General features: G+C 43.1%; 1 protein-coding gene across 1 annotated transcript in view; it reads right to left on the bottom strand.

The window, feature by feature from the left end:
- The window catches only part of ANTXR2 (ANTXR cell adhesion molecule 2), a 374,917-nt gene extending 352,521 nt beyond the window's left edge, over positions 1–22,396 (bottom strand). Inside the window, exons 1-3 of the mRNA XM_029600240.1 lie at positions 21,927–22,396; positions 19,683–19,754; positions 6,209–6,280 (exon numbers count right to left, since the gene is read on the bottom strand). Coding sequence (XP_029456100.1) covers positions 6,209–6,280; positions 19,683–19,754; positions 21,927–22,057 — 275 coding nt within the window. The 5' untranslated portion in view covers positions 22,058–22,396. The remainder of the gene's footprint in view (positions 1–6,208; positions 6,281–19,682; positions 19,755–21,926) is intronic.
- Positions 22,397–24,554: the final 2,158 nt, after the last annotated feature.

Below are 24,554 nucleotides of genomic sequence, written 5' to 3'. Positions count from 1 at the left end.
GCCAACCGGTGAATTTCAACCATGTACACTGCAACACGTTAGTGAGAGTATTGATCTCTCTTGTTCAATTTAAATTTCAGGACAATGTCAGGTGACCTGACATCTCAGCAGAAGATCTAGAAGAGCATTCCTCAAAAGTTGATCCATGATATTGTTTGGACACAAAAAAGAAAGACATTGTACACGCATTCCACATGGTCATGGCTTCCCTGGTCAACTTCAATATGGCCTCAAGCAGCTATCTCAAGCAATCCAGAATTATCAATTCCGTACAAGGAAAGAAAAAACAAAAATCTCCTTCCAATATTGCTGTGAAAAGCATTCCATTCCTACAGTCATTTTTGCAAGGTCAAGGGGCATACCAGATGGCAGTCCACCTGTTTACACAAATTTATATTTACATATCTGATTGATTTTACTTTCAGTTTTCAAATAATCCAATACATGCTATTTCTGTGTAAATCTGAAGGGAAAGCCTTCACTCTGATGATAACATCTCTGTGCTACTATCCAGCATGAGTGAAGAAAGGCAGAAGGTAAATCAGCACAGGTTTATCCAGGATCTAAGGTCTGCCTGTATTGTTTACGGCAGCGTTTCCAAGACCAATCCTAGAGGAACACCTAACATGTCCTCACCTGGAGTACTGTGTTCAGTTCTGAAGACCACATCTCAAAAAGGACAGAGAAAGGACCGAGGCACTCTAGAGAAGGGTGACCAAAATGGTGTGGGGGTCTATATTAGAAGAAGCTGAAGGATCTGAATATGTATATCCTGAAAGAGAGGAGGTGCAGGGTACATATTATGCAGACCTTCAGAATCCTGAAATGTTTTAATGATGCATGATCCTTAATCTTTTCCATCAGAAAGCAAACAGTAGAAATAGGAGTCACGAAATGAAACTTCAGAAGGGATGACTCGGAACCAACATTAGGAAATATTTCTTCACGGAGAAGGTGGTGGATGCCTGGAATACCCTTCCGGAAGAGGTGGTGAATACGAAAACAGTAAACGAGTTCAAAAATGCATGGATTAAACACTGTGGATCCCTAAAGGCTAGAGGTGGAAATGAAGAATTTGGTGCATGGATGTAACGTGCATGGAGTGGCAGATACTACCCCTTACAGAAGGCATGAGAATTACTACCCTTAACCAATTAGCTTTCATGAATTTGACGCAACTGTAATATCGCTCTCCACTTCAACTGCAGGGAGAAAAGTCAGGGCCTTGACTTTTACAGTCCAGGTTAGTAAATACACAGATATTAGGGGGAAAAAGTGCAGGACTGTTTCTATGGCCAAGTCCAAAAGCAAAGCATGTTCAAGCAGCAACATCATCTGAATTATCAAGAAAGCTGCAAGCCCGGTAAAAATGTTGACAGCAGTAATTGCGATATGGTTTTGATTGTTAATACGACTTGGAGGTAACCTGCATGGAGGTAACCTGCATGGAGTGGCAGTTACTAATCTTAACAGAAACATGGGAGTAACCTGCTTCAAGCAGCCCTTACAGTACTTCCATAGAAAACTTTGCTGGGCAGACTGGTCTTTTTCTGCCATCAGTACTATGTTACAGAATAGCCTAAATGTATGAGATAGATCTGCCTCCATTTGATCTTAGTTATTTATATTCTACTTTTTGGTACTTCAGAGTAGATTATGTTCAGGTATTAAAGGTGTTTCTCTATTGGTAGAGGGCTTACAATCTCATTATGTACCTGAGGTAATAGAAGGTAAAGTGACTTGTGTGAGATCACAAGCAGCTGCAGTGGGATTTAAACCTTGGTTTTCCTGGTTTATAGCCTGCTGCTCTAACCACTAGGCTACTTCTTCACTCCATGGATAGATTACTCCTCCACTCATGTATATTCATTACAAATATCTTGAAACCAGTCAGGCTAAGTGTGCCTTCAGGACAAGGTTGGGAACTACTGGCTTATATAAAGACCTACAGGGGTTAAATTTCAAAAGGAACTTCTGCAGGTAAAACAAAAATGGCCTTTTACAAAACCGCTTGCCTGACATGCAGGTAACCTTATGCATGTATGTAATGTTTGTGTGTAAGTTTACCCAGGCTGAATGTTCCCGGGGGCGGGGTTAGCACATATGTGTCAACTCTTGCATTTTCAAATGTATGTGTGCAAATTTCCCCAAAAGGTTTTTGGCACAATTTAGCTGGTGCAATTGTTTGGCAGGTTGTTTCCATGGATTAATTATCAAACAGGAAAGTATGCACATATACATAAATGCATTCTTTGAAAATTTGTATAATTTATGCATGGGTAGAGATCTTCATGGATCAATCCATTGTTACAGGGGGGAACAGAAGAGCAGTGGGTTGTAATCCCCCCATGTGGGAGCCTGAGATGGTGAGCTCTTAGTTTATATAAATCCCAGCCACCAGGGGATTTTTGAGTCATCCCTTGAAGGGGAAGCATGCCACCAAGCTATGCTGTTCCCTTGTTTAATTGATCCTTGGATCTGCCAGGATGCGACCTGGGTTCAGTAATTTTGCCTAACCTTAAGATGTCTCCTTGGGAACTTTTTGTTTTTTTAGGAGAAGGAAGTTTGTCCACCCTTTCTTTCTCTATTTTTGGTTTCCCTTTTCTTAAGATATTTATTTTTGTGAGCCTACCTGAATCCCCTAGGATCCAGGGACTCAGGACAACAACATCTTAGAGGAGTGGAGTCTCTCAACTAGACAGCATGGATGGACTATTGGCGATCCTAAGGAGGAATGTAGCTGGGTTCATTCCTGAGAAGGAGAATGTGAAGAAAACCTGTGGCACCCATTTGGTGATTCCACAACCATCTCATTGAGATAAGCAAGGGAAGAGAGAGGAGCATGGAGGTGTCATCCAGGTATAAACCGGGAGTAAGCAAAGTGATTAAACAATTGGACTATAGGTATAATAATGGGACTTTAATTAAATCTAAATTGGGAAATAATGTTCTATCCACCATATTTTAGAATAAAGCTCAAAAACTACCACATCAATTGGAAAGGATTAGGATTCAGAAAAGAAATGGACATCAGTAGAAGCTTAATGTCACAAATTTGTTAAAAGAACTAAAGCTGTACAAGGTTTGAAGAGAATAAGAACATGTATGTGAACATTTTTATCAACTTTCCCTCTATTCAGAAAAAGTCAAGTTGGAAACCACAACTGCTTCCAACATGCTTATTGCTGTAGTTTACAATTCAGCACTCATCAGTGCTGTTTATAATGAATTTTAAAATTGGGATTTGACTTGAAGCAATGCGCAGGGTCTACAAGATTAGTCTTCCCCCCTCTCAGGGAATCATGGACACTCAGATAAAATAACAGCTTGGGAAGAGAGAACTGTAAGAGAGTGTGCTTGAAGTGCAGTTCCTGGAGCCTTTATCCGGGACTATCAGCCCAGGAGTTACATGGGTATTTGCCATCTAATTTACGTGGGCTTTCACTAAATTATTCTCATCGACTATAAGCGTAAAACATGCAAATACATCAGTTGCAGTTTCCTCTCTGCTAAAATACACTAGTGACGGGAGCGAGTATTTGCAAGCTAAAGCTGAATGTGGTACCAAAGACTGGCCACAAAATACTATGGAGAAGCACAAGAAGCTTGAATTTTCCTCTCCTCACTTCAGTGAAATTCAGGCATGTGGCAGAAATGGTAATTCTCGCACATTCGGGTGCCTATCCCTCTTCTCTTCCACATTCTCCCCCTGTTTCAGGACTTTACTAATGTAGAGCCTTATGGGGCCTCTACTAAGAGGAGTATACCCTACTGGTAGGGGGAACAGAATTAGATTTGGTTGGGTGCAGCACCCCCATGTAGGAAGGCTTAAATGGTAGAGTCCTGATTCTATAAAAATTAAATATACCATTTTGAAGTGTGAATTTTTAATTAGCTCTGGATGTTCCAACTCTTGGTTTTGTTGTGTTTTCTTTTGGATAAAGGGCCCTGGAGCTTCATGGAAGGAGACCTGGAATTGCAAAGGGGAAAAGAGTGCCTTTTCCCCAACTTTAATGATGCCAAGTATTGTCCCTTTTGATTTTATTTTTTTATCTGCTCTTCCTTCCTCACTTTTTGGTTGTTGGTTTTATTTTCACCTCCTGTCTGAGTCCCCATTTTCTTCAGATGTTACATACCAGTAAGAACGAATAACTTTTTCATAAACAAGATCAGGCTATACAATTAAAGATATGCCCCCACTGTGGATGTTTTACCAACCATTAATGCACCTCAAATAGGACTGGTTTACAAACAATTTAGGTCCAAACTTTAGGTCCAAAATTGGTTTCCCCTAGTTCCATTGTAAACCGGTACGATAAGACTTGGTCTTGAGCATCGGTATATTAAAAGAATTTAAATAAATAAATAAATAAACTCAGAATTCCAAGCCCCTGAGGCAGCCACCTAAGGAGTGGCGAAGCTCGGCCAGAGTCGGGCATTTTTAACACGTCTCCACTAATAAACACTTTTAAAGGGCATCTGGCATCTATTTCTTCTGTTTTTACCCTCATGGCTGTCATAGATCGCCTTCCTTTCTGTTTCTTGGGTCCTACTTTCTTTAGGGCCAAAGCACTCTTTCCTACCCTCCCCACTCGCCAGTCCTGCCTATGGGTGCCAAAATCTCAAATCCTGCCTTGGTTGAGAAATAACAATACTAGGAATTAGAATGAGAGCACACAACTTAAATTCTAATTTTTGAAATGATCAGTTTATAACATCAAATCTACTAACCAGCAATGCTTAATCTAGATTCGATCCTCTATTATAACCACCCATTTTTAAAGACAAGGAATTTTTAGGAAAACACTGTGTCTAAGCCAGAAAGTCAAAATCTTCTTTTCTTCCTGGTAAGCATCAGAAGCAGGTAAGAAGTGTGTTAAATTCATTGAAGAAAAAAAAAAACCAGATTCTGACCAGTCTCTAATGTTCATTGGCAAAAGCATATCAAAGCACACTCACTTATTACCAGTGGAACCCATCATTTAAATGTGATTTCTCACCAAAGGAAATTCTGGCATACACCATTAAAAAGCAAAAGCAATCCAGATTTTAAATGTGAATTGCTCTCAATGACTATGTAAGGTAAATCAGTATAACAAGGATATTCATTTCGAAACTATTCATCAATTAAGAAAGTGATCTTTGTGTTCCAAAAATCGTACAAATATAGATCACTAATATTATTTTTATTTGGTCTATGAAACTTCAGTTAAAGATTATATGGACTCCAACTGCCATAGAACTTAACAAGGAACTGGTGAGTCTGAACAAACTAAGGGGTGTCTTTATCCAGACCCCTCGAGGACATGATTATAACTCCCAGGTTAAAAGTGAAGGGAAGTAGGTGATGACGTCTAAAGAAATTCAGACAGCAATAGCCTCAGAAGAGATCCAATCCCAGTCGGAGAAACAAATATCGTGGACACAGCTTGTAAAATAAGGGAAAGGAAACAAGGCAAACATGCAGTGGGTGCCACTCATCAAGGTCAACTCTTCATTCAGTTCTCCCAAACAAATTTGCTTGAAAATGTTTGAAATCAAGATTGCTCATGCAGATTTATTAATTTCCTGGAGAATTCAGCAATTAGAGACTTCTCAACACTGTACAAAGGACTGCCAACACATTATGTCTTCCCTTCTAGTTCCCTTCTAACTGCAAAAATTGTGCTTCCTAATACAGAAAAAAACTAGTTAACCAAACAAAAAAAAAAAAGCTTGTTGAGTACAGGCAATGCAGAGATGATGAAATAGACGTTGAATTGTTTTGGGTACACAGTGATGCAACCCATTCGCAGCAGCGCTGCAACAATGACCATGCATTTGCCCTCAGAAAAAAAAAAGGAAAATCCAGGTTCTAAGTGCCGCTGAGAAATTCTTGGCTGTAGGGATAAGAAGAACTTTATGCATGCCTACATAAAAATCAAACCCGGCTTCAGCACTCCAAACAAAATTAAAACTCTACAAAGAGGTCAGAGTGCAAAGAATCAATGCCAAATCTAAAAATTCCCATAATAACTAACATTTGACCCCTGCTGAAGTTCACATTTAATAATCATTTCTGCTTGCGCTGGAATAAATGTTGATTCACCGTCTGCTTTGGCAAAGTGCCATGCTATTGGATACTGACCACATATCCACTGCAATCATTCTGTTACTGCTATCATCACATCTTACAGCTCTAGCATCAGATTAATAACAATGAACTAACCTGTCTCCAGTTAATTCCATAACGATGCGCCCTTGTGTAGAAAACACAATGAAGGACAATCTCATCCGGGGGCTACAAAAAAAAATAATAAAAAGAAACAAGTTCAAAATAAGACACATGCCTAAAATCCAGTACAATTTGACAAGAAAGAAGCAAAGAGTTTCGACACATTTTCTAGTCACAAAAAGGGGTTGAATTAGCACAAGCCTGAAACTTGTGAGCAGTAGTGTCAATCCTCAAGGCTTGGGTCTAAGCTGCTTTCCATTCACAAATAATGAAAGGTAAACAAAGGAACAGCAGTAGGGCCGAAGCCTGCTCAATTGGTACTACTGCTCACCAGTTGTGGTAATTCAACCCCTTTTTTGCGTTTTGTTACCTTTGGAGTCATATTCAGTTAAGCCTTTCAGTGGACAAGTTATCCGGATAACTTGTCCCGTATACTAAGCAGGATACACAACCTGCTGAATATACTTGCCTAAAGTTATCCAGCAGGACTAAAGTTATCCAGTAACTTATCTGGATACAGTTCAACAATGGCTAAGTTAGCTGGATAACTAAACGCTAAATTATAGCTGGAAAATGACTTATCTAGTTACAATTTAGCTGGATCAAGTGGCTGAATATGGGCCAAACTTGCCATTTAGATGGATAACCTGTGATTTTTTTTCAACAAAATGGCTTTTCAATATTGATCTCCTCATATTCACTATGGGGTAATTTTTCAAAAGGAGGATTTATACGTGTAAATGTAACTACTATTGTAGCAACTTTCAATAGCTCACTTACTTGAGTAAAACCCAGTTTTATGTGTGTAAATGTTTTTTTCAAATCAGGCCCTTTACACACAAATATTTGTCTCAACAACTTTTATAGAATGCATGTGTCCTTTGTTAATATTACTATTAAAGCGTCCATCTAATGCTCCGAGTACCTCTTCAAAAATAAATAGTTCATGGGCAAACCTGAAAACAATTCAGGTCAGAACAGTTAACTTCTAAAGTGTTACTTTCTTGGTAAATGCAGAGAAAGGCCAGAACTCAGGCAGCATGGCAGCTGTAAGAGAAGAAGAACGGCTCAGCGAGAAGGCTAGCGGAAAGGAAGCAGAACTATTTCCCCCAACAGTCACGCCACAAGACAACTGGTTTTCACCAAATGGAGGCTTTCAATCATTTCTTTTTTGCATGCAAGTCTCCTGGCATGCGGCAAGGGTGCGCTGAACTCGGCCTTGAGCCAAGGTTCTAGAAAGTGGGCAAGCAGATTTCATGCAGGCTCTTACCTTCAGAGGTGCAAGTGGCTCAAAGAAAACCACCCTGCCCGCGTACCGCTCACCAATACTTCAGAAGCGCACAGAGGAAGGAGTTCAGATTTTTACTGCTGAATCACTATTTGCAATACAAATCTCCCCACTCGGAGTGGGAGATCATTGGTTGCCATGGTATGCGCGACATCGTATCTACATGTTAGGATTTGTAGTGTGTGGGCCCTGGGCTGAGGTGAGAGATGGTACCGCCCACAGGGAGGAGCCCTGTGAGCCTCACTGTCGGGAGGCGAGGTCTCAGCGGACGTCAGACACAGCTGTGGAATAGAGTCTTTATTAGAGAGAGGGAAAGGCACTGCCCGAGGAGCGGGGAGTGCAGGAGAAAGACACAGTCTGTGCGGTGGGGTATACCTGGGAGGGAATACCTCAGCAATAGATATCCGGTAATGGTCCACAGAGCGGGGTACACCGATGAGGTCTCTCTGGAGCGCTGACTCGGTAGTGGCCAGCAGCACAGGGTACAACGAAGGGGTCCCTCACTTAGAGATGGTACGGTAGTGGCCCGCAGCACGGGGTACACCGGTGAGGGTTTCCCACTAGAGATGGTACAGCAGAGGTCCACAGAATGAGGTACACCGGAGAGGATTCCACACTAGAGATGGTACAGTAGTGGTCCATAGAGTCAAGGTGTTCACAAGGAGTGTTCCAGCAGAAGCCCCGGGGTACGGGGATAGGCATCAGTCCAAGGCAAGAAGGCCCACCGAGGAACAGATAGCCAGAGACGAGGAAGGGCCCCACGAGGAGCGGGTACCCAGAGCATCTCACGTCAAATATGCAGGAACTGGAATGGGAGGACCGTAGTGAGTGAAGCGGATTCAGCAATAAGGGAACTCGTTGCCAAGTCGTCAGTAGTCAGGGCCAGCCGGCTTAAGTATAGTGGAGTGAAGACATCATCTGGAGAGGACACCCCCGAGGTTCCCGCCATGATATGCTTAATTGATCCCAAAGGCAAGATGGTGGTCAGCAGCGCCCATGCCGTCCCGGGAACACCAGGCAGGTCGGCGGTAGCTGGCGGAGGCTGCCATTTTCCCCAACGGTGTCAATGCAGCATTGACACCGTTGGGGAAAGAAAGAAGTAAGCATTAGTTGGGGAAAGAAAGAAGTAAGCATTAGTGGTCGCAGCCGTCTGCGACTGATGGTCTTAACACTACACCGACCAAATTCAGGGAGGTAGTTTGTGGATCTTGCTGACATGCCTGCTCTTGGAAGCTCAGTGGCAGAGAAGCAGTTTATACACTTTAAAGAAAAATAAGGCGTTTGATACGCTGGACGGCGCGCGGCAGTTTCTGGAAACCCAATTGGACACATGAGCTGGGTTGCTCTGGGTAGCTGAAAGAGCCCACCACTAAGACGAGGTCTCGAGTAGCCCTGGACCAAGTTATGCCTCTTTGTGGGTTTATGTCAGGCAGGTACCCTGAGCCTGCACAGACCTGTGAGACAGCACTCTTTTGACTGTTAATATGTTGTATGGTGTCAGTTCCGTGGGGGGGGGGGGGGGGAAACAGTCCGGATAGTAATGTGGTCTCCATTCCTCCCATCTAGGAAGGCTTTTTTTTTTTAAGGGGTCAGGTTGTAAGATTGGCAGGGGGGGGGGAGGGGAACCTACTGCTTTCACCACTGTTATGTATGCTTATAATATTTCCTATGTACTGGATCAAATATGGGTGAAAATATGCGGATAGTCTCATGGAATGTGACTGGTATTGGGTCGCCGGTGAAACGCACAAAACTGTTAGCCTCTCTACGTAGACATAAAGCGCAGGTAGCCTGTATCCAGGAGACACACTTAACTGCACTGGAACACAGGAAACTGCAGAAAGACTGGGTGGGAGACGTTTACTGTGCTCCAGCAGTACACAGTAAAGGAGGGGTGGCGATACTTATAGGGAAAAAGGTAGCATGGGAATGGATCTCCACCACAACGGATGCAATGGGGCGGTATCTCACTTTGTGCAGCGTCTATGCCCCAAATGTATATTCACATGCATTTTTTACTTCCCTAATGCAGGAGCTAGTTAGAGTGAGCCAGGGTTTCCTGATGGTAGCAGGGGACTTTAATTGTGTGGCTAATCCCATTTTGGATAGATCGTCACAGGCAGCCGCAGTGGCGGTGGGGAAAAATAAAGGGATCCCGGTTTTGTGCAGTCATTTGCAACTCATAGATATCTGGATAATTTTACATCCCAAGGAATCATGTCTCACGGGCTCATCTGACTCTCTCACGGATTGATTACATTCTTTTCTCTAGGGGAGGCTTAGCCCAGGTACAGCGGGCGGAGATCGGGTTGCCAGAATTTTCTGACCACTCCATAATTTGGATGGAGGTGAAATGGGGGCTGGATGGGGACAAACCACGTAGATGGAGATTCCCTTCTCATTTGGTAGCCGACCCGGATTTTCAGGCCTATCTTAGGGATAACTGGGAGGATTACACATCAAATAACAGTCGACACAAAAATTCCACGTTGCTGTTTTGGTCTACGGGCAAGGCAATGATGAGGGGGGACATAACCGCTTATGTGATCAGGAAAAACAAATTGTTTAACCAGCGTATTTTGGACCTGGAAAGGGAGCTGCGGAAGGTTAAGGCCCAGTTAATCACCCACCCCTCAGAACATACTAAAAAGTTCTATAAAGAGGTGTTAATCTCCCTAAACAGCTATATCCACCAGAGAACAGAGAGAACTATGTTGTACGCATCCCATCACCTATATCACTATGGTAACAAGGCGGGGAAATTGCTAGCGGCTTTAGTACAGGTTCAAAGGGGACAGACCTTTATTCCAGCACTTCGGGACTCCACCGGAGTCAGTCATAGCTCCGCTGCATCAATCTGTGATATTTTTAGGACTTTTTATTAGACTTTATATAGTGCAGAGGCGACGCTTGATGCAGATGCCCAAGAGCGAGATTTTTTTTCAAGGGTTGTCCATCCCCAGTATATCCCCTGCACAGTTGACATGGCTCAATAGGCCGATTGAAGTTCAAGAGATTGAAGCTGGGATTAAGACTAGCCCTGCTCACAAGGCCCCGAGACCCGATGGGTTCAATGCGGAGTACTACAAGATATTGAGTAAGAATATGGGATTGGACCTACGGGAATACTTTAAGGTGGCAAAGGAACAAGGGGCATTCCCGAAGGAAGCTACCTTGGCCTACATCACTGTCCTTCCCAAGGAGGGAAAAGATTCCTTACAGCTAGCATCCTATCGACCTATCTCCCTACTGAATTTTGATATTAAATTGTTTGCTAAAATTATTGCTACCCTCCTGCATGTGGATATGCCCTTTTTGATATCTAGAGAACAGGCCGGGTTTGTTAAGGTCATCTGGCAAACACATTATCCATCTCTGGACGGCAATGTCCCACTGTAGGACAAGGGGAACACTGCCGCTGGCGGTGGGGTTTGATGCCGAAAAGGTATTTGACCGGGTAGCGTGGCCTTACTTGTATTCAGTTTTACAGCGCTATGGGATAGTAGGGGATATTGTGCAACTTATCTCTTTGCTATACCAGGCCCCTTCGTCATCGATTCTGGCCAATGGCGACATATCCCATAGTTTTGACATACAGCATGGAACCTGACAGCGGTGCCCGCTGTCTCTTCTGCTTTACATCTTATCTCTAGACCCCTTGCTGAGGAAAACTGCAGCAGACCTGGGAATTGAGTGCTTTGTGATTAAGGGAGAGACTTTCAAGATTGCTGCCTTTGCAGATGATGTGCTGGTGTTTCTAACGGACCCGACACGTTCTCTGCCAAGGGTCATGGAGCTCCAACATCAATTCGGAACTTTTTTAGGTCTCAAAATTAATCATGATAAGTCGGAGGCGCTGGATGTCATGGATTCACTCAAACATCAATGGTTAGGTCCCTTCCCACTTAGGTGGAAGGATAGGGAGATGAAGTATTTGGGTATTAAGATTCCCACCAACATTGACAATATCTATAGATCAATATACTGCTGCTTCTCCGCAAAACCAAAGAGCGTTTAGAGCACTGGAAAAAGCTCTCCTTGAAGTCAGTGGTAGAATTCAGTTATTCAAGATGGTAGAGCTCCCACGATGGCTTTATATCCTTCAAATGTCACCCCTGTGGCTTTTAAAGACTCATGTGAAAGACTTGGAAAGGAATCTGGATGCTTTCTTGTGGGGCGGGAAGCAAGCAAGGACTGTATGTTCAATCTTACAATTACCATGGGACAAGGGTGGAATGGATTGCCCAAGCCTGCATGCATATAACTTAGCTTGTCTCCTCTGCCCTGTCCAGGACTGTTTACTGGGCTCGAAGATTTACACGCCCCTCGGCTTACTACAGGCTTGCTGCAATCCTCTTAAAATCTAGAACTTCCTACATACCTCTGGGACAGTTTTGCCCAGAGAAGTTTCCTGTAACAAATTTTTAATTGGTTGCAGGAAGGCATGGCGCAGCTTGTGCCACAAATTGGGAGTATCATGGGAACCATCACCCTTTAATTCCTTACGTGGCCATCCTAAATCCCCTTCAGGATGTGGCCATTTGGTGCTAACTATCTGGGAGATCAAGGGACTGGAATTCCTTCCCCAACTGGTAGGGTGCTCCCCTTTGACACATTGCAACACGAATATGACTTCTCTCATAGAGAGTTCTATATGTACTTACAAGTTAGGCACTTTATTGAACATGATTTATTGCGGGGACCCAGTACACTCAATGAACCCACTTTTGTCAAATTTTTCTCTACCCCAGCAGGTCAGTCAATGACATGTGTCTCTCTAAAGAGGGCGCTAGAGGGACTAACAGTTTCCGGTCAGCTCCTGGAACTCTCGGGGCAATGGAACAGGGAATTGAGTACTGCCATTACCCACAAGACTCTGGGGCCCTGTTTTGGAGACATTAAACTTGTATCTGACAATGTATTATTGCGGGAAATCCAATATAAATTCCTTAGACAAATGTATGTAGCTCATAATTGGGCATATAAGGCGAAATTGACTAATAGTAACATTTGTGGGAACTCTCATACATCAGTTTTGGAATCATATTTTAAGTTATCTTGGTGGATTATTACACTCGAATATCCCGGCCGATCCGTGCCTATGTCTTTTTGAGGTGATGGACAATGTGCCGGCCACGGTCTTTGTTGGATAGCAGACATTCCTTCAAAAAGCTTTCTGGCTGGCGAAGAAATCAATTCTGTAAACATGGCAGAAAGAGGAGGCCCCGACGGTGTCCGCTTGGAGAGTGAAATTACACCGAATGGCGGTCTTCGAGCATATCACAGCCAAAAGGTCGACACTGGCGCGATAAAAGGAGTTTCTGGATAGATGGTCTGAGTTTCTTCTATCTCTCAACGCCAAGGCGCGTAGTAGACTTTTGGGGATGTCATAAAGGATACTAACATTCACAGAGCTTTCGAACACTCATCACCCTATGTCAGTTCTTTGCTCAGGTTGTACCAGGGAGCAGGAACCCTCATGGCACGCTACTACTCACCAGGGAAGGGGAAGGGGCTGAGGGGGTTTATATACTGTAAGTTGTACTATGGGCAGATGTTTATATTTTTCATGTTCTGGTTGATAATTGGAAAAACTGAAAATAAAGATATTAAGAAAAAAAAAGAAAAATAAGGATTCTGTAAAAATCGTTTAGGTGACACAAGGTGAGCATTGGTGCGTGCCTGTGTCTACATTTGAAACATTCCAAAGTCCGCAGCAAGTTCAGCTTCTTTTTTCTTCCTTTCCTTCCCCTTTATAGCCCTCCATCTTTGATCCCCTGTACCCAGCTGGCCTAGCAGGCAGCTCTAGGAAACCTTGCTGGCCCAAGAGCTGGAGGGGCACCCCCCTCGTTCCCACTCATTTGGTCGGCAGGGGCTGCCACTCTAGCGGCAGTTGTGATCTCTCTTTCTTTCCTGGGTCTCAGCACACCACCTCTAGCTTTAAACCCAGATCCACCAAGCCACAGCTCACAATGTTGTGATATAAGCCACAGGATGGCCCCTTAGCTGTCTTTTAAATACATCTCTCAATATTCTAACTACCCTTAACATGTGACCGACTAAACATTTCCACACATTTAAATGGCCTCCTCTTAGTTTTTTCTCTTCTTCCTGACAGTTTTCACCCCCACCTGACTCTCTTCTCAGCTGCTCCTGCTCTCGTTGCCAGGGTGTCCCAGTGAAGAAAGCAATCCAATAAGTGGCTAGCCAATGGCAACCCCAAAACTTGGCTTGCCACCAATTTTCACTATTATATTTGGACCGTGACAGCTCTGCCCGCTACCCACTGGTACTGCTGGGGTTATTGTCTCTTTAATGCACTGGAGCTCCACTCTGTATCTGAACAGCTTCACATTCCTGCAGCAGCAGCAGCACACATAGAAACTGTTTTATAGAAGATCTGGAGAATACAAAGAGAAGAGCGCACGGACCGCCAACCAGACAAGCAAGGAGGAGAAAAGCAACAGCATTCCACAAAACCAAAATAAAGAGAAAGCTTATTCAAAATCAATTTAGTCCTTCAGGAAATATCCTAACTGTGAAAATACGAAAAAAAAAACTATCACCCTTAATTCAAGACTTTACATGCTTTCATTTTTGAAGCAGTCATGTAGACGAGTCCCAAAGATTGACTCGTTTGCTGTCCAGTTGGAACTGGAGATACTTTTATAGCAACGTCAGATATGATGCATCAGCTTGCAAAAGCTTTTTTTACCAGGATATTCTTAACAAAAATAATAGGGAAAAAAAAATCTGCAAAGCAAATCATCAAAGCGACGACAATAAAATGCTTTCTGGAGCATTAGCCACCACGTACAAGGGGCACACAGCAAGACATCTGGATAAACCTAGCATGAATTAACCTGATCTGACTGCATTTGGTATGCTTCGAAAATGACCACAAAAGATAACTGTTAGTTCTACGATAATGTGATTTGCCAAGATTGATTTTAAGCAGTAGCTGGGAGCAAGCAATCTTAAAAGAGGTCTGCAACAGAGTGTTTCATGCTCTGGAGTCATCATTCAGCCTTTTATAAACATGCACTTTTGACTGAAACAAAACTTTAGAAAATAAATGAAAAGCATTACAATTCCAGTAACCAACAGATCTAATATAACCAGCCTTACTGCAACATGGGCAGAGGGAGTTCTTTTTCTTTTAATGAACTTTTTAATAAAGAAAATATGGGATCCACCCCACCCTCCAAAGGCTGGCTCAGTGGCGCTCTCAAAAGCAAACTTTGGGATTTTAGTTCTCTTTCAGGGTAATTTCTTAGACTTATATGGTCCTTCCCCAGTCATCTCCCCTCCCCCTCCCCAAGTGCTTGCCCCAAATCCACAGCTTTTGCTATGCGCAATCACGATCTCCACAGAGCCACAAAGTCTATTGCTCAAGAGCAGGCTTGGCTTTCTAGAAATAGTCAAAGTATGGGGAATCAAATCAGAAATGTGAGGCACTGTAAGCAAATAACACTCAGGAATGTCCAATGTGGGCATCCTGAAAATTGGACCCCGTCTGCAATCCTCCAGGACCAGAGTTTGACAACTCCAGTGTTTTGTGCCACAGGCGCCACTGCGAACAGTGCCAGGCACCCACTACTGCCTAACTCCATTCTGCAAATAATTAAAAAGGGAGAAGAACAATTAAGAATGTATTCTCGGTGTGGAAAAGAGGAGTTGACACAAGTCAAATTTCTTCACTGCTATAAATGAAAAAATTGTGTGCTGGTGAGGAGGAGGCAGGGAAAAGGCAGGTAGTTCTGAAAGGATAAATATGAATTTTTTTATGTTTAGATTCCATCTTGTACAACACAAACTCCTGGATCGTCATCTTCCCAAGTTTCAGTTCAAAATATTAAAAAAAAAAAAACCGCAGAATCATTTTACTGAGCCACAATGGTTTTGAAGATTTCATTGGGCTGGCAAGCCTGCAGAATGCAACAGTGAATTATTCAGTCTCCATTCAAGGGCTCCCAGTTAGCTGGTCAATTTTACAATAGCCTACTGTGCTCTTCTTTCCTTAGGGGAAAGCAGAGATCCCCTCTGTCCAACAAAGGGGGACTGTACTCAGGGGAATACATCGCATGCAAACATATCAAGTGGCCCTCTGGACAGCAACAAAATTGGAAAGGAATGCAAAGATCTCAGTTTTCAGTAAGGAATCCCATCAGCAGACATTAGCCCAGCTCCTGAAAGAACCATTCTGTGAGGCTCGTGTATTAAAGTGCACCTTTTTGCTCACTCTAGGCTTCTGCATGCCAGTTTTCTACCCATACAACATTTTCCTACAAAGTCTTTTTGGGAAAAATAAATGAAGAACACTTCACTGAGGTGTAGTTTTCTGGGGGAAGGTTTTTTTTATTTTCAGAAAAACATTTTGCAAAGTAAATTTCGCTCACAGTTTTACCATAAGCTGCTTTGCATCATTTTGCATTGCAGCAGCTCCTTAAATATTGATGCCAATAAGACTTCCCACATGGAAAGCCACGCGCAAGCAGTGCTTTGCAGGCCAAAAGAGGAAACAGCATGCACCATTGCAAATAAAGATCCTGATTTGGCATTGGCATGCACAAAGTGCAATTTGCAAAGTTTCTCTCCTGTTGGTGCTCTGGTTTCTTAAGTCTGAATGCCTTTCAAAACGAGTGTTGTTTCAACATGATCGGAGCCACTGAACTGAGCAAACAGAAGTTGCAAGTCATGGAAATCGCCCCTGCATAACAAATGCAACTTTGACCTTGACCATTATTTCACCTTCAAGTTACTCTTACACATGGCTCATTTTAAGGATAAAATAAAAGCACAATGACAGCACATAACAGGAAGTTGTCCCAGGGGTGATGGACTCTTTTTAACAGAGAGGGAACACTGTTAAAACGAGACAAAAACAAATCATTTCAGCTAAATATCAGAGGGGACAAAGCCTATACTTTAACCTTTTTCTGGATGTTGTCCAAGCTGAGTGAGCTATCATAAAGTACAAATACAGATAGTAATTGCTTTTGACAGCAATAGCAGCCAACCATTGCTGAAAGGATATAGGATGTTATGGAAGTGGTGACAGAATACCCCGACACCCATGGCCAACATAATTATTTCACATTCAAAATAACCTTTAACTCATTACTAACACTTGACAAAAAATAAAATCTGTTGCTAACTGCTTTAGCAAAAGCCTTGATTTTGTTTGTTTGTTTGCTTTTAAATACATCTGCATATATATATTGGACCATGTTAACAGACATACAAAGGAATTTGTGCTAACTCAACCTCTTTATATATCCAATATGTGAAATTACAGTGAGGTGGATTTTGCATCTCAACCAAGATTACTTTCTCTATAGATCCAGAGCAATAGATTCCCTCTCTCAGGCTGAAGATCATCACTCTGCTGAAAATTGCCTGGAAGTAAGAACATAAGATTTGCCATACTGGGTCAGATCGAGGGTCTATCAAGCCCAGCATCCTATCTCTAACAATGGCCAATCCAGGTCACAAGTACCTGGCAAGATCCCAACAACAGACCCAATCTTTCTTGCTCATAACCAGGGATAAGCAGTCTATATGAATAATAATGGTCTATGGACTTTTCCATGAGGAGCTTGTCTAAACCCTTTTTCTGTCCAGCTATGCTAAATGTTTTCACCCCTTCCTCTGGCAATCAATTGTATGATTTAATTGTGTGCTAAGTGAAAAAATACTTTCTGCAATTTGTTTTAAAACTGCTATCTATTAGCTTCATGGAGTGTCCCTTAGTCCTAGTACTATTTGAAAGGGTAAACAACCATTCCCAGTTTATGATTATATAGATCTCTATCATATCTCCACTCAGTCATCTCTTCACGCTGAAGAGCTTTAACCTATTTAGCCTTCCCTTATTGTGGAGCCATTTCATCCTCCTTATTCTGATCATCCTTCTCTGTACCTTTTCTAGTTCCACTATGTCTTTTTTGAAGCAGGGCAATCGGAACTGCACACAAGACTCAAGATGCGGTCGCACCATGGATTTATGCAAAGGCATTATGGTATTCTCTGTTTTATTCTCCATTCCTTCCCTAATAACTCCCAGCATTCTATTTGCTTTCTTGGCTGCCACCATGCACTGGGCCACAGATTTCAAAGTATTGTCCACAATGACTCTTAAGATCCTTTTCCTGAGCAATGCCTAATAAGAAATCAGCTTTAGATGCCCAATTCCCCAATCTCACAAGATCCTCTTGCAATTCCTCACAATTGGCTTGTGATCTGACAAGTCTAAATAATTTAGTGTTACCTACGAATCTGATCACCTCACTTATCATTCCCATTCCCAAATCAAGTATAAATATATTAAAAAGCACCGGACCCAGCAGAGATCCCTGGGGCACTCCACTATTTAACTTTTTCCATTGAGAAAAATGACCATTTAGTCCTACTCTCCATTCTTTAGCCATTTGGGCATTACCTTCTATCCCAGGACTTTTTAATTTCCTGATGAGTCTCGCATGAGGGACTTTGTCAAATGCCTTCTGAAAATCCCTATACTTTATATCAAACAATTCATCCTCTTCTATATGTTTGTTAACGCCTTCAAAAAATACCTGAAAGATCTGTAAGCCAAAATAAGCTATTGGGGATCTGCCAGGTACCTGTAACTTAAACTGGCCACTGTCGGAGAAAGAATGCTGGGGCTCAAAGGACCCTGGTCTGACCCAGCATGGCACTTCTTACGCTATGACTTCCCTTTGTTAAATTCATCTTGGTTCTGTCCCATTAGTCTATGTCTATCCAGATGGCCAGTAGCTTTGTTCTTCAAAATAGCATCTACTATTTGACTCGGATCCAGCAACAGGCTCACTTATCTATAGTATCCCGAATCATCCCGGAGCCCTTTATAAAAATGGGCATTATGTTGGCCACCCTCCAAGCCTAAGGTACTCTAGCTGATTTGAATGAGAAGCTGGCAATTTTGTTTTTGAGTTATTTCAGAACTCTGGCGTGTATACCACCATTCCGGTCCCGGTGATTAGTTTGTCGATTGCTGTATTACAGTTTCTCTGAATTATCACCCTCAAAGAATATTTCCACTTTAGGTATATCCCCAACACCCTCCTGAGTAAAGACCAAAGCAAAGGATTCATTTAGGTTTTCTGCTCTGCCTCTTGATCCTCTGGTGGTCCAACCAACGCCCTTGAATATATTTGAAAAAGTTTGTATTCTGAGATTTTGCCTCGCCAACAAAATTCTTTTTAAATTCTCTTTTTTGCCCGCCTTATTATTAATGCTTACGCTCTTCTTTCGTCTCCCACTTTTTGAAAGCTGTCCTTTTGGCTTTAATAGCCTCTTTTATCTCACCGTTTAACCTTACTGGCGCTCGTTCTGTTTGCTTTCTACCTTTTCAATGCATGAAATACCTCTTGCCCGGGCTTCCAAGGCAGTGTTTTCAGACAGCATCCATGCCGCATGCAAACCTTTAACCTTCACTACTGCTCCTTTACAGATTTTTTTTCTAAATTTCCTCATTTCATTATAGTCTCATTAAAGATCAATACTGCTGCAGCAGTTTTCCTTAATGCCCCCCCCGTCGGTGATTATGTTCAATTTGACTGATTGGTGATCACTCTTGTCAAGTGGCGCCCACCAATGTTACTTCTCCTAACCTGATCCTGCCTCACATGTAAGGATTAGATCTAGAGTAGTCCCCCACCCTCGCCTCAGTTCCAGGACCATGGCATCTAGAAACCTGACCTCCCTAGCATGCCCCGAGGAGATATTTTTTGCAATCAGTATTGAGCAACTGAAATCTCCCATTATTATTGTGTTGCCTAATTTGTTAGGTTTCCTGTCGGCATTTCACTGCCTTGTCTCATCATCCGGACAGGAGAATACCCCCCACCACTATACTCTATCCCATTTGTGCATGGAATTTCTACCCATAAAGACTCCAGGGTGGTCATCCTGTTTAGGTCTATGGCATCCAGCACCATCCATTCAAGGGTTTGAGCTGGCCTATCATCTTGATGTAGTTTACACACAACAGCTCTAGTTTAGGGATATCATTTTTTTTTGTTTAATCGTATTGAAAAAGAGAACTGCCTGCAATGCTTGGGAAGCAGAGATGGCCTTCCTCCTCCTGCATTCTGCTAGCTGGAGCGTTATCTTAGGAAAAAGGAAACCCGGAAAAAAGAAAGGAAAGCCAGATACCTCACAAATCTATTTGTAAGCTGTTCCACGAACTCATATATCTCATGCCAGTTGTTCTTCACGCTGCTAGACCTGGAATAAAACAGAAAACAAGTAACAACAAACGCATGACAGCGCAGAGAATAAACAGGACAATGTCCGTATGCACAGCAAAAGCTCTACAGTTCTATGCTTGTATATTTTAATGACCTTCAGATTGGTGAGGATACTGCATGTCCATTTAAAGCAAATGGGGCTGCTGACCGTTTGCAGGTCAGAGGCAGTCTAGAACAGATCGCGAAAGGGTCAGGGTCGCGGTCAGAGCTGGTCTCCAGCGTGAATGAGGCAAACACTGCCCGTGTCTACACCCTTGAAAATTACTAACGAACTGTAATGACATAAACTGCACCTCGATTTAAGAAACAGCCAAAAAGACTGATTCATTTACAACCGATGGAAAAATACTAGCAGTATGTTCTTGCATGCATTGCTGAAAGGTGCTGAAATTTCAGTGAAATAAGCATGTTTTCCTGACCACAATATTTATGAATCTTTTGGGGTACTATTTAGGCCACTGCCTCTGTACTGTACTCTAAAGACTTAAGTTAAAACACATGAAAAATGTTCTTTGAATTAGCTGCACACTTCCATATCAACAGTAGGCCTTTTGTTTTGTGCCCAGTACTGCATGTTAAACAGAGATAAACACATCAATCTGGATTAGATTTAAACACTCTCTGTACTAAATTCTCTTCTTAAATTCTGCAAGTCACAGCAAACTCTGGCCCAAAGTGTAGCTGGGTTCAAAAAAGGTTTGGATAAGTTCTTGGAGAAGTCCATTAACGGCTATTAATCAAGTTTACTTAGGGCATAGCCACTGCTATTAATTGCATCAGTAGCATGGGATCTTCTTAGTTTTTGGGTACTTGCCAGGTTCTTGTGGCCTGGATTGGCCTCTGTTGGAAACAGGATGCTGGGCTTGATGGACCCTTGGTCTGACCCAGCATGGCAATTTCTTATGTTCTTAACATGAACCAAAAACTGTTTCACCATAGTAGTCAAAATTTGATGAGACCTGAAATGGTTTGGCCAGCAGGGACATAAGTCTCCCTGATTTTGGACACTTACTTGATGCCTGGCTGCAGTCAAATGAATTGACATAACTATGAATGGGCTACTTAGATCCTGAAAAATGTACTCTGTCCATCTTTTTACCTGGCAAGCTGGGCAAATCAGAGAGCTTGCAGGAGAATTCAACTCAGTCATGTAAAATTGTGAATCGAATAGAACTTGGCAAATCCGAATTACCCTAAATCTTTGAATCATAACTGAAAACGATTTATTGGGAGCTGCCCTGGAGCTCAGAGGCACGGCACTGTCATGTGGAGGGACCTGGGTTTGATGATTACTGACTCAGGTCTTCTGCTCCCAGGGTTGGCCAGTGCTGAGGATGCTGTGGAGGCAGCTTTCAACAGTCCCTGAAGAAGGAAGAAGCCCCAGTCATTGTGCAAAGGCGATAAACAGTGGCCAGATTTAGCGTCGATGACTGGAGAGTTCCGAGAGAAGCCCCCTGGCTGAGGAACATTGCTGCAATGACTGGATTTAACTTAAATTGCAAGGGGGATATAAAATGGGGGGGGAGTGAAAATACCCAGGGAGTTGCAATTTAAAAAACTTATAATGCCAGATCATATCCCTGGTTCTGATTGAGCTGGAAACCCAAACGGAACAGAAGGAAACAAGGATCCAAAAAAAACACAAGTTATTGAAGACTCAGAAATCTGGACAAAAAAAAAAAAGCCCTGAGGAAATCAGCAGTCCTGCCACATCTTGATCTGAGCTGGGCTGTAAGAAGCTGCCCATCCCTAAGATCACAGCTGTGCACTGCCTGCCAGCGGGTACTGTACCAGTTCACTGCCCCCTTTTCCTGGTACCGTACCAATGTGAAGAGTTTTGTGCAGGGACTCTGTAAGCCAGTCTATCAGAGGGAAAAAACCTCGTGGTGTCACCGAGGAAATGCATCTTCAGAGGTTTGCAAAGCTAAGCATCCCACTGCAAAAAGCCACAAACCAAACACGCACAGCATCGAGTTCAATAAAGAACGCCAGCGTGCAAGCAATCATTTTCTCGGGCTGTCTCCAACCAAGTCACACGTTAACCACACAAACAAGCAGCGCCTTGCCCAGAAAAGAGCAGCGGGAGGCAAAACCCTCCATGCTGGTGCCCTGATCACCCCACCCCCGGTCCCCCCCCCGGCTTACTTACTTGTCCAACACGAAGTAGAGGTCAAAAGCACTCTGGCAGGAAGGATCCTCGGCGTTAGCCGGCTCCGGGCACCGGAGGGTGGCGAAAAGCAGGAGCGCGAAGCAGAGTGCCCGGTGGGAGCCGCTCGCCATTCCGGCGCTGCAGCCCCAGCGACCCCGCGGCACGTCACAATGCAACAAAGGGAGCCGCCGTGTGGCGTCACAAAGCCCCCCGGACCCCGAGCTCGGCGCGTGACCAACCCCGCCGCTCTCCTTCCGCTCCTGCTCCCGGCTGAACGGCTGCAAGAAAGTTTGAGGTTGGGTTTTGGTTGTTGGTTGTTGTTTTTTTTGGTCGTTCTGTGTTTTTCTTTTCCTCTTCTTGTCGGCGATCTCCCAACGTTCCCCTTTTATGGAAGGGAGAGAGGATGTGATTAATGAGTGATCTGTTCGATTGCCTGCAGGACATACCACACGCACCGAGGAAAAAAAAAAGGGCTCGCCCGGATTTACCATATGTGTGTGTGTGTGTGTACATTACGTTGCAAGAGGGTGGAGCTGGCTGTAAATAAGATCTGACAGTTGACGAATTGTGCACAGCCCGGGCTTTGCATGCAAGAGTTCACGGATTCAGAAAGAAGTGAGGAAAGGAAACCATCATTTCCAAGCACAAAAGGCAAAAAAAAAAAATGGTGTACGTTCAGAAAAGTGAAACATTAAGCTTACCGCTCCTGAAACTTTACTGTGTGAGCGTTGTTGTCTTCCTTTTATTTTTCTAGAACTGAAACAATGCAATTGTTTACTAATTTATTTATTTATGCCCCTGAAAAGTTAAGTCTAGAACAAGGGCTGGAGTTTGATTGCTTAATTTGGGGAGGGCAAGGGGTAGTGAGGTTTGAATCGAGCAGTCGCACAAGAACAACCACAACCACAGAGACTCAGCAGCTCTTCCATAAAAACACAAGTGCCATGCTGGGTCTATCCAGCTCGGCAGTCTGGAGCACTAGGAAGTACCGGACAGATCCTAAAGACTAGATCCATTTTTAGTTGCCAATTCCCAGGGATAAAGCTTCTTGGCTAAAAATTGTTTATAAGGATTTATATTCTATGAATTTGTCCAAAACCTTTTTAAAACCAGTTTATTTATTTATTTGTTTTATATACCGCCATTCTACGTGAGAATCACTAGTTCATAACGGTGTACAGGACTGACAAATAAATGAGATTATTAAATGAGATATAGGTTAGACACTCATAGGAAAATGATGGGATACTGAGGTAGGTATTCATACAGATAGTATACTAGGTAAACATTCAGAGACAAGGGTGCACTTCTACAACAGACACATTAAAGGAGAACATAACCAGATTTTAGAGGGTAAAGACTCTGGGGGTATTCTTCGAGACATATTTAGGTTATTTAAGTTAAGGTGAACTGGAGGTTTCGGACAGACAGTAGGCATTTCTGAATAGCCAAATTTTCAACTCTTTCTTAAATTTCTTATTGTCTGATATTGTTCAAAGGCCCTCTGGCATGGAGTTCCAAGGTTTGGGCCAGTAATTGATATCGCTCTGTCGCTTGTTTGCATTAGTTGAGTGTTTCAAGAAGGCCTTTGTTTTGGGATCTGAGCGTTCTTGGGGGAATAAGCGGTTTAAATGTTATTCCCATCAGATCGTTGTTTGCATTAATGTTGATGAATATTATCGTAAGTTCTTTGTAAAATATCCTTGACTGTACAGGGAGCCAATGCAATACCATCAGAGTTGGGGGTTATATGATCGTATTTCCTTTTACTGGACAATAGTCTGGCTGTAGCATTTTGTAGGAGTTGCAGTGGTTTTAAGTGACTAGCAGGAAGTCCAGGTAGTAGGGAAGTACAGTAATCAAGGTTTGAGAATAGTAGAGATTGTAATACTGTTCTGAAATCTGATGTGCTTAGTAGGAGTTTCAAGCGACTCAGGATTTGTAGTTATATTAGTTGCTTTGACAACATCCTCCAACACCAAATTCCACAGCTTCATACTTTCTCTAATTTGTTTTAAATCTGCTACCGGTTTCCTGGAACATCCACTACACACACAAAAAAGAGCACTGGGGGCTTGGAGGCCCCAGCATAATACATTCCCGTCTTCCCCCTTCCTACCAGTAGTAAATTAAGACCCTCCGGGTCCCCGGAGCAACAAGATCTTTGAGGGCCTTTCCTCGTAGTTGGTAATGATATATATAAAAAAAAAAAGGCACAAAAATTCAGTGCGCAGACTCTCTGAGCTCTAGCCATCTGGCAGGCCAGGCTGCGGCCCTGCCCCTTGCCCATGTTTCCGGTGCTGGAGTGTAAAGTGTGTTCACATGTGGGTCCCGCCACCGTTTGCGGTGGCGGGACCCACATGCGGTGGCGGGACCCACTTGCCATCACTTGGTGGCAAGTGATGGAATGTTCTGGGGACTCTGCTGCCGTTCACGAGGAGGGGCCCCCTTACCACAGCCCCTGCGATCCCAGCGCTCCACTGTGTTTACGAAACGATGGGTTAGCCCACATGCTCTTTGGTGCTCTCAGAGTTTAGGAGGAGAGGCTGAGAATTAAGAAAAAATTTAAAAAAAAAAAAAAGTTATACTGCCCCAGGTAGGTTGGAGGATATGTGATGGGAACTAGAC

The sequence above is a fragment of the Rhinatrema bivittatum genome, chromosome 1 (assembly GCF_901001135.1).
Source record: "Rhinatrema bivittatum chromosome 1, aRhiBiv1.1, whole genome shotgun sequence".
NCBI lineage: Eukaryota > Metazoa > Chordata > Amphibia > Gymnophiona > Rhinatrematidae > Rhinatrema > Rhinatrema bivittatum.
This window is presented reverse-complemented; position numbering and strand designations above follow the sequence as displayed.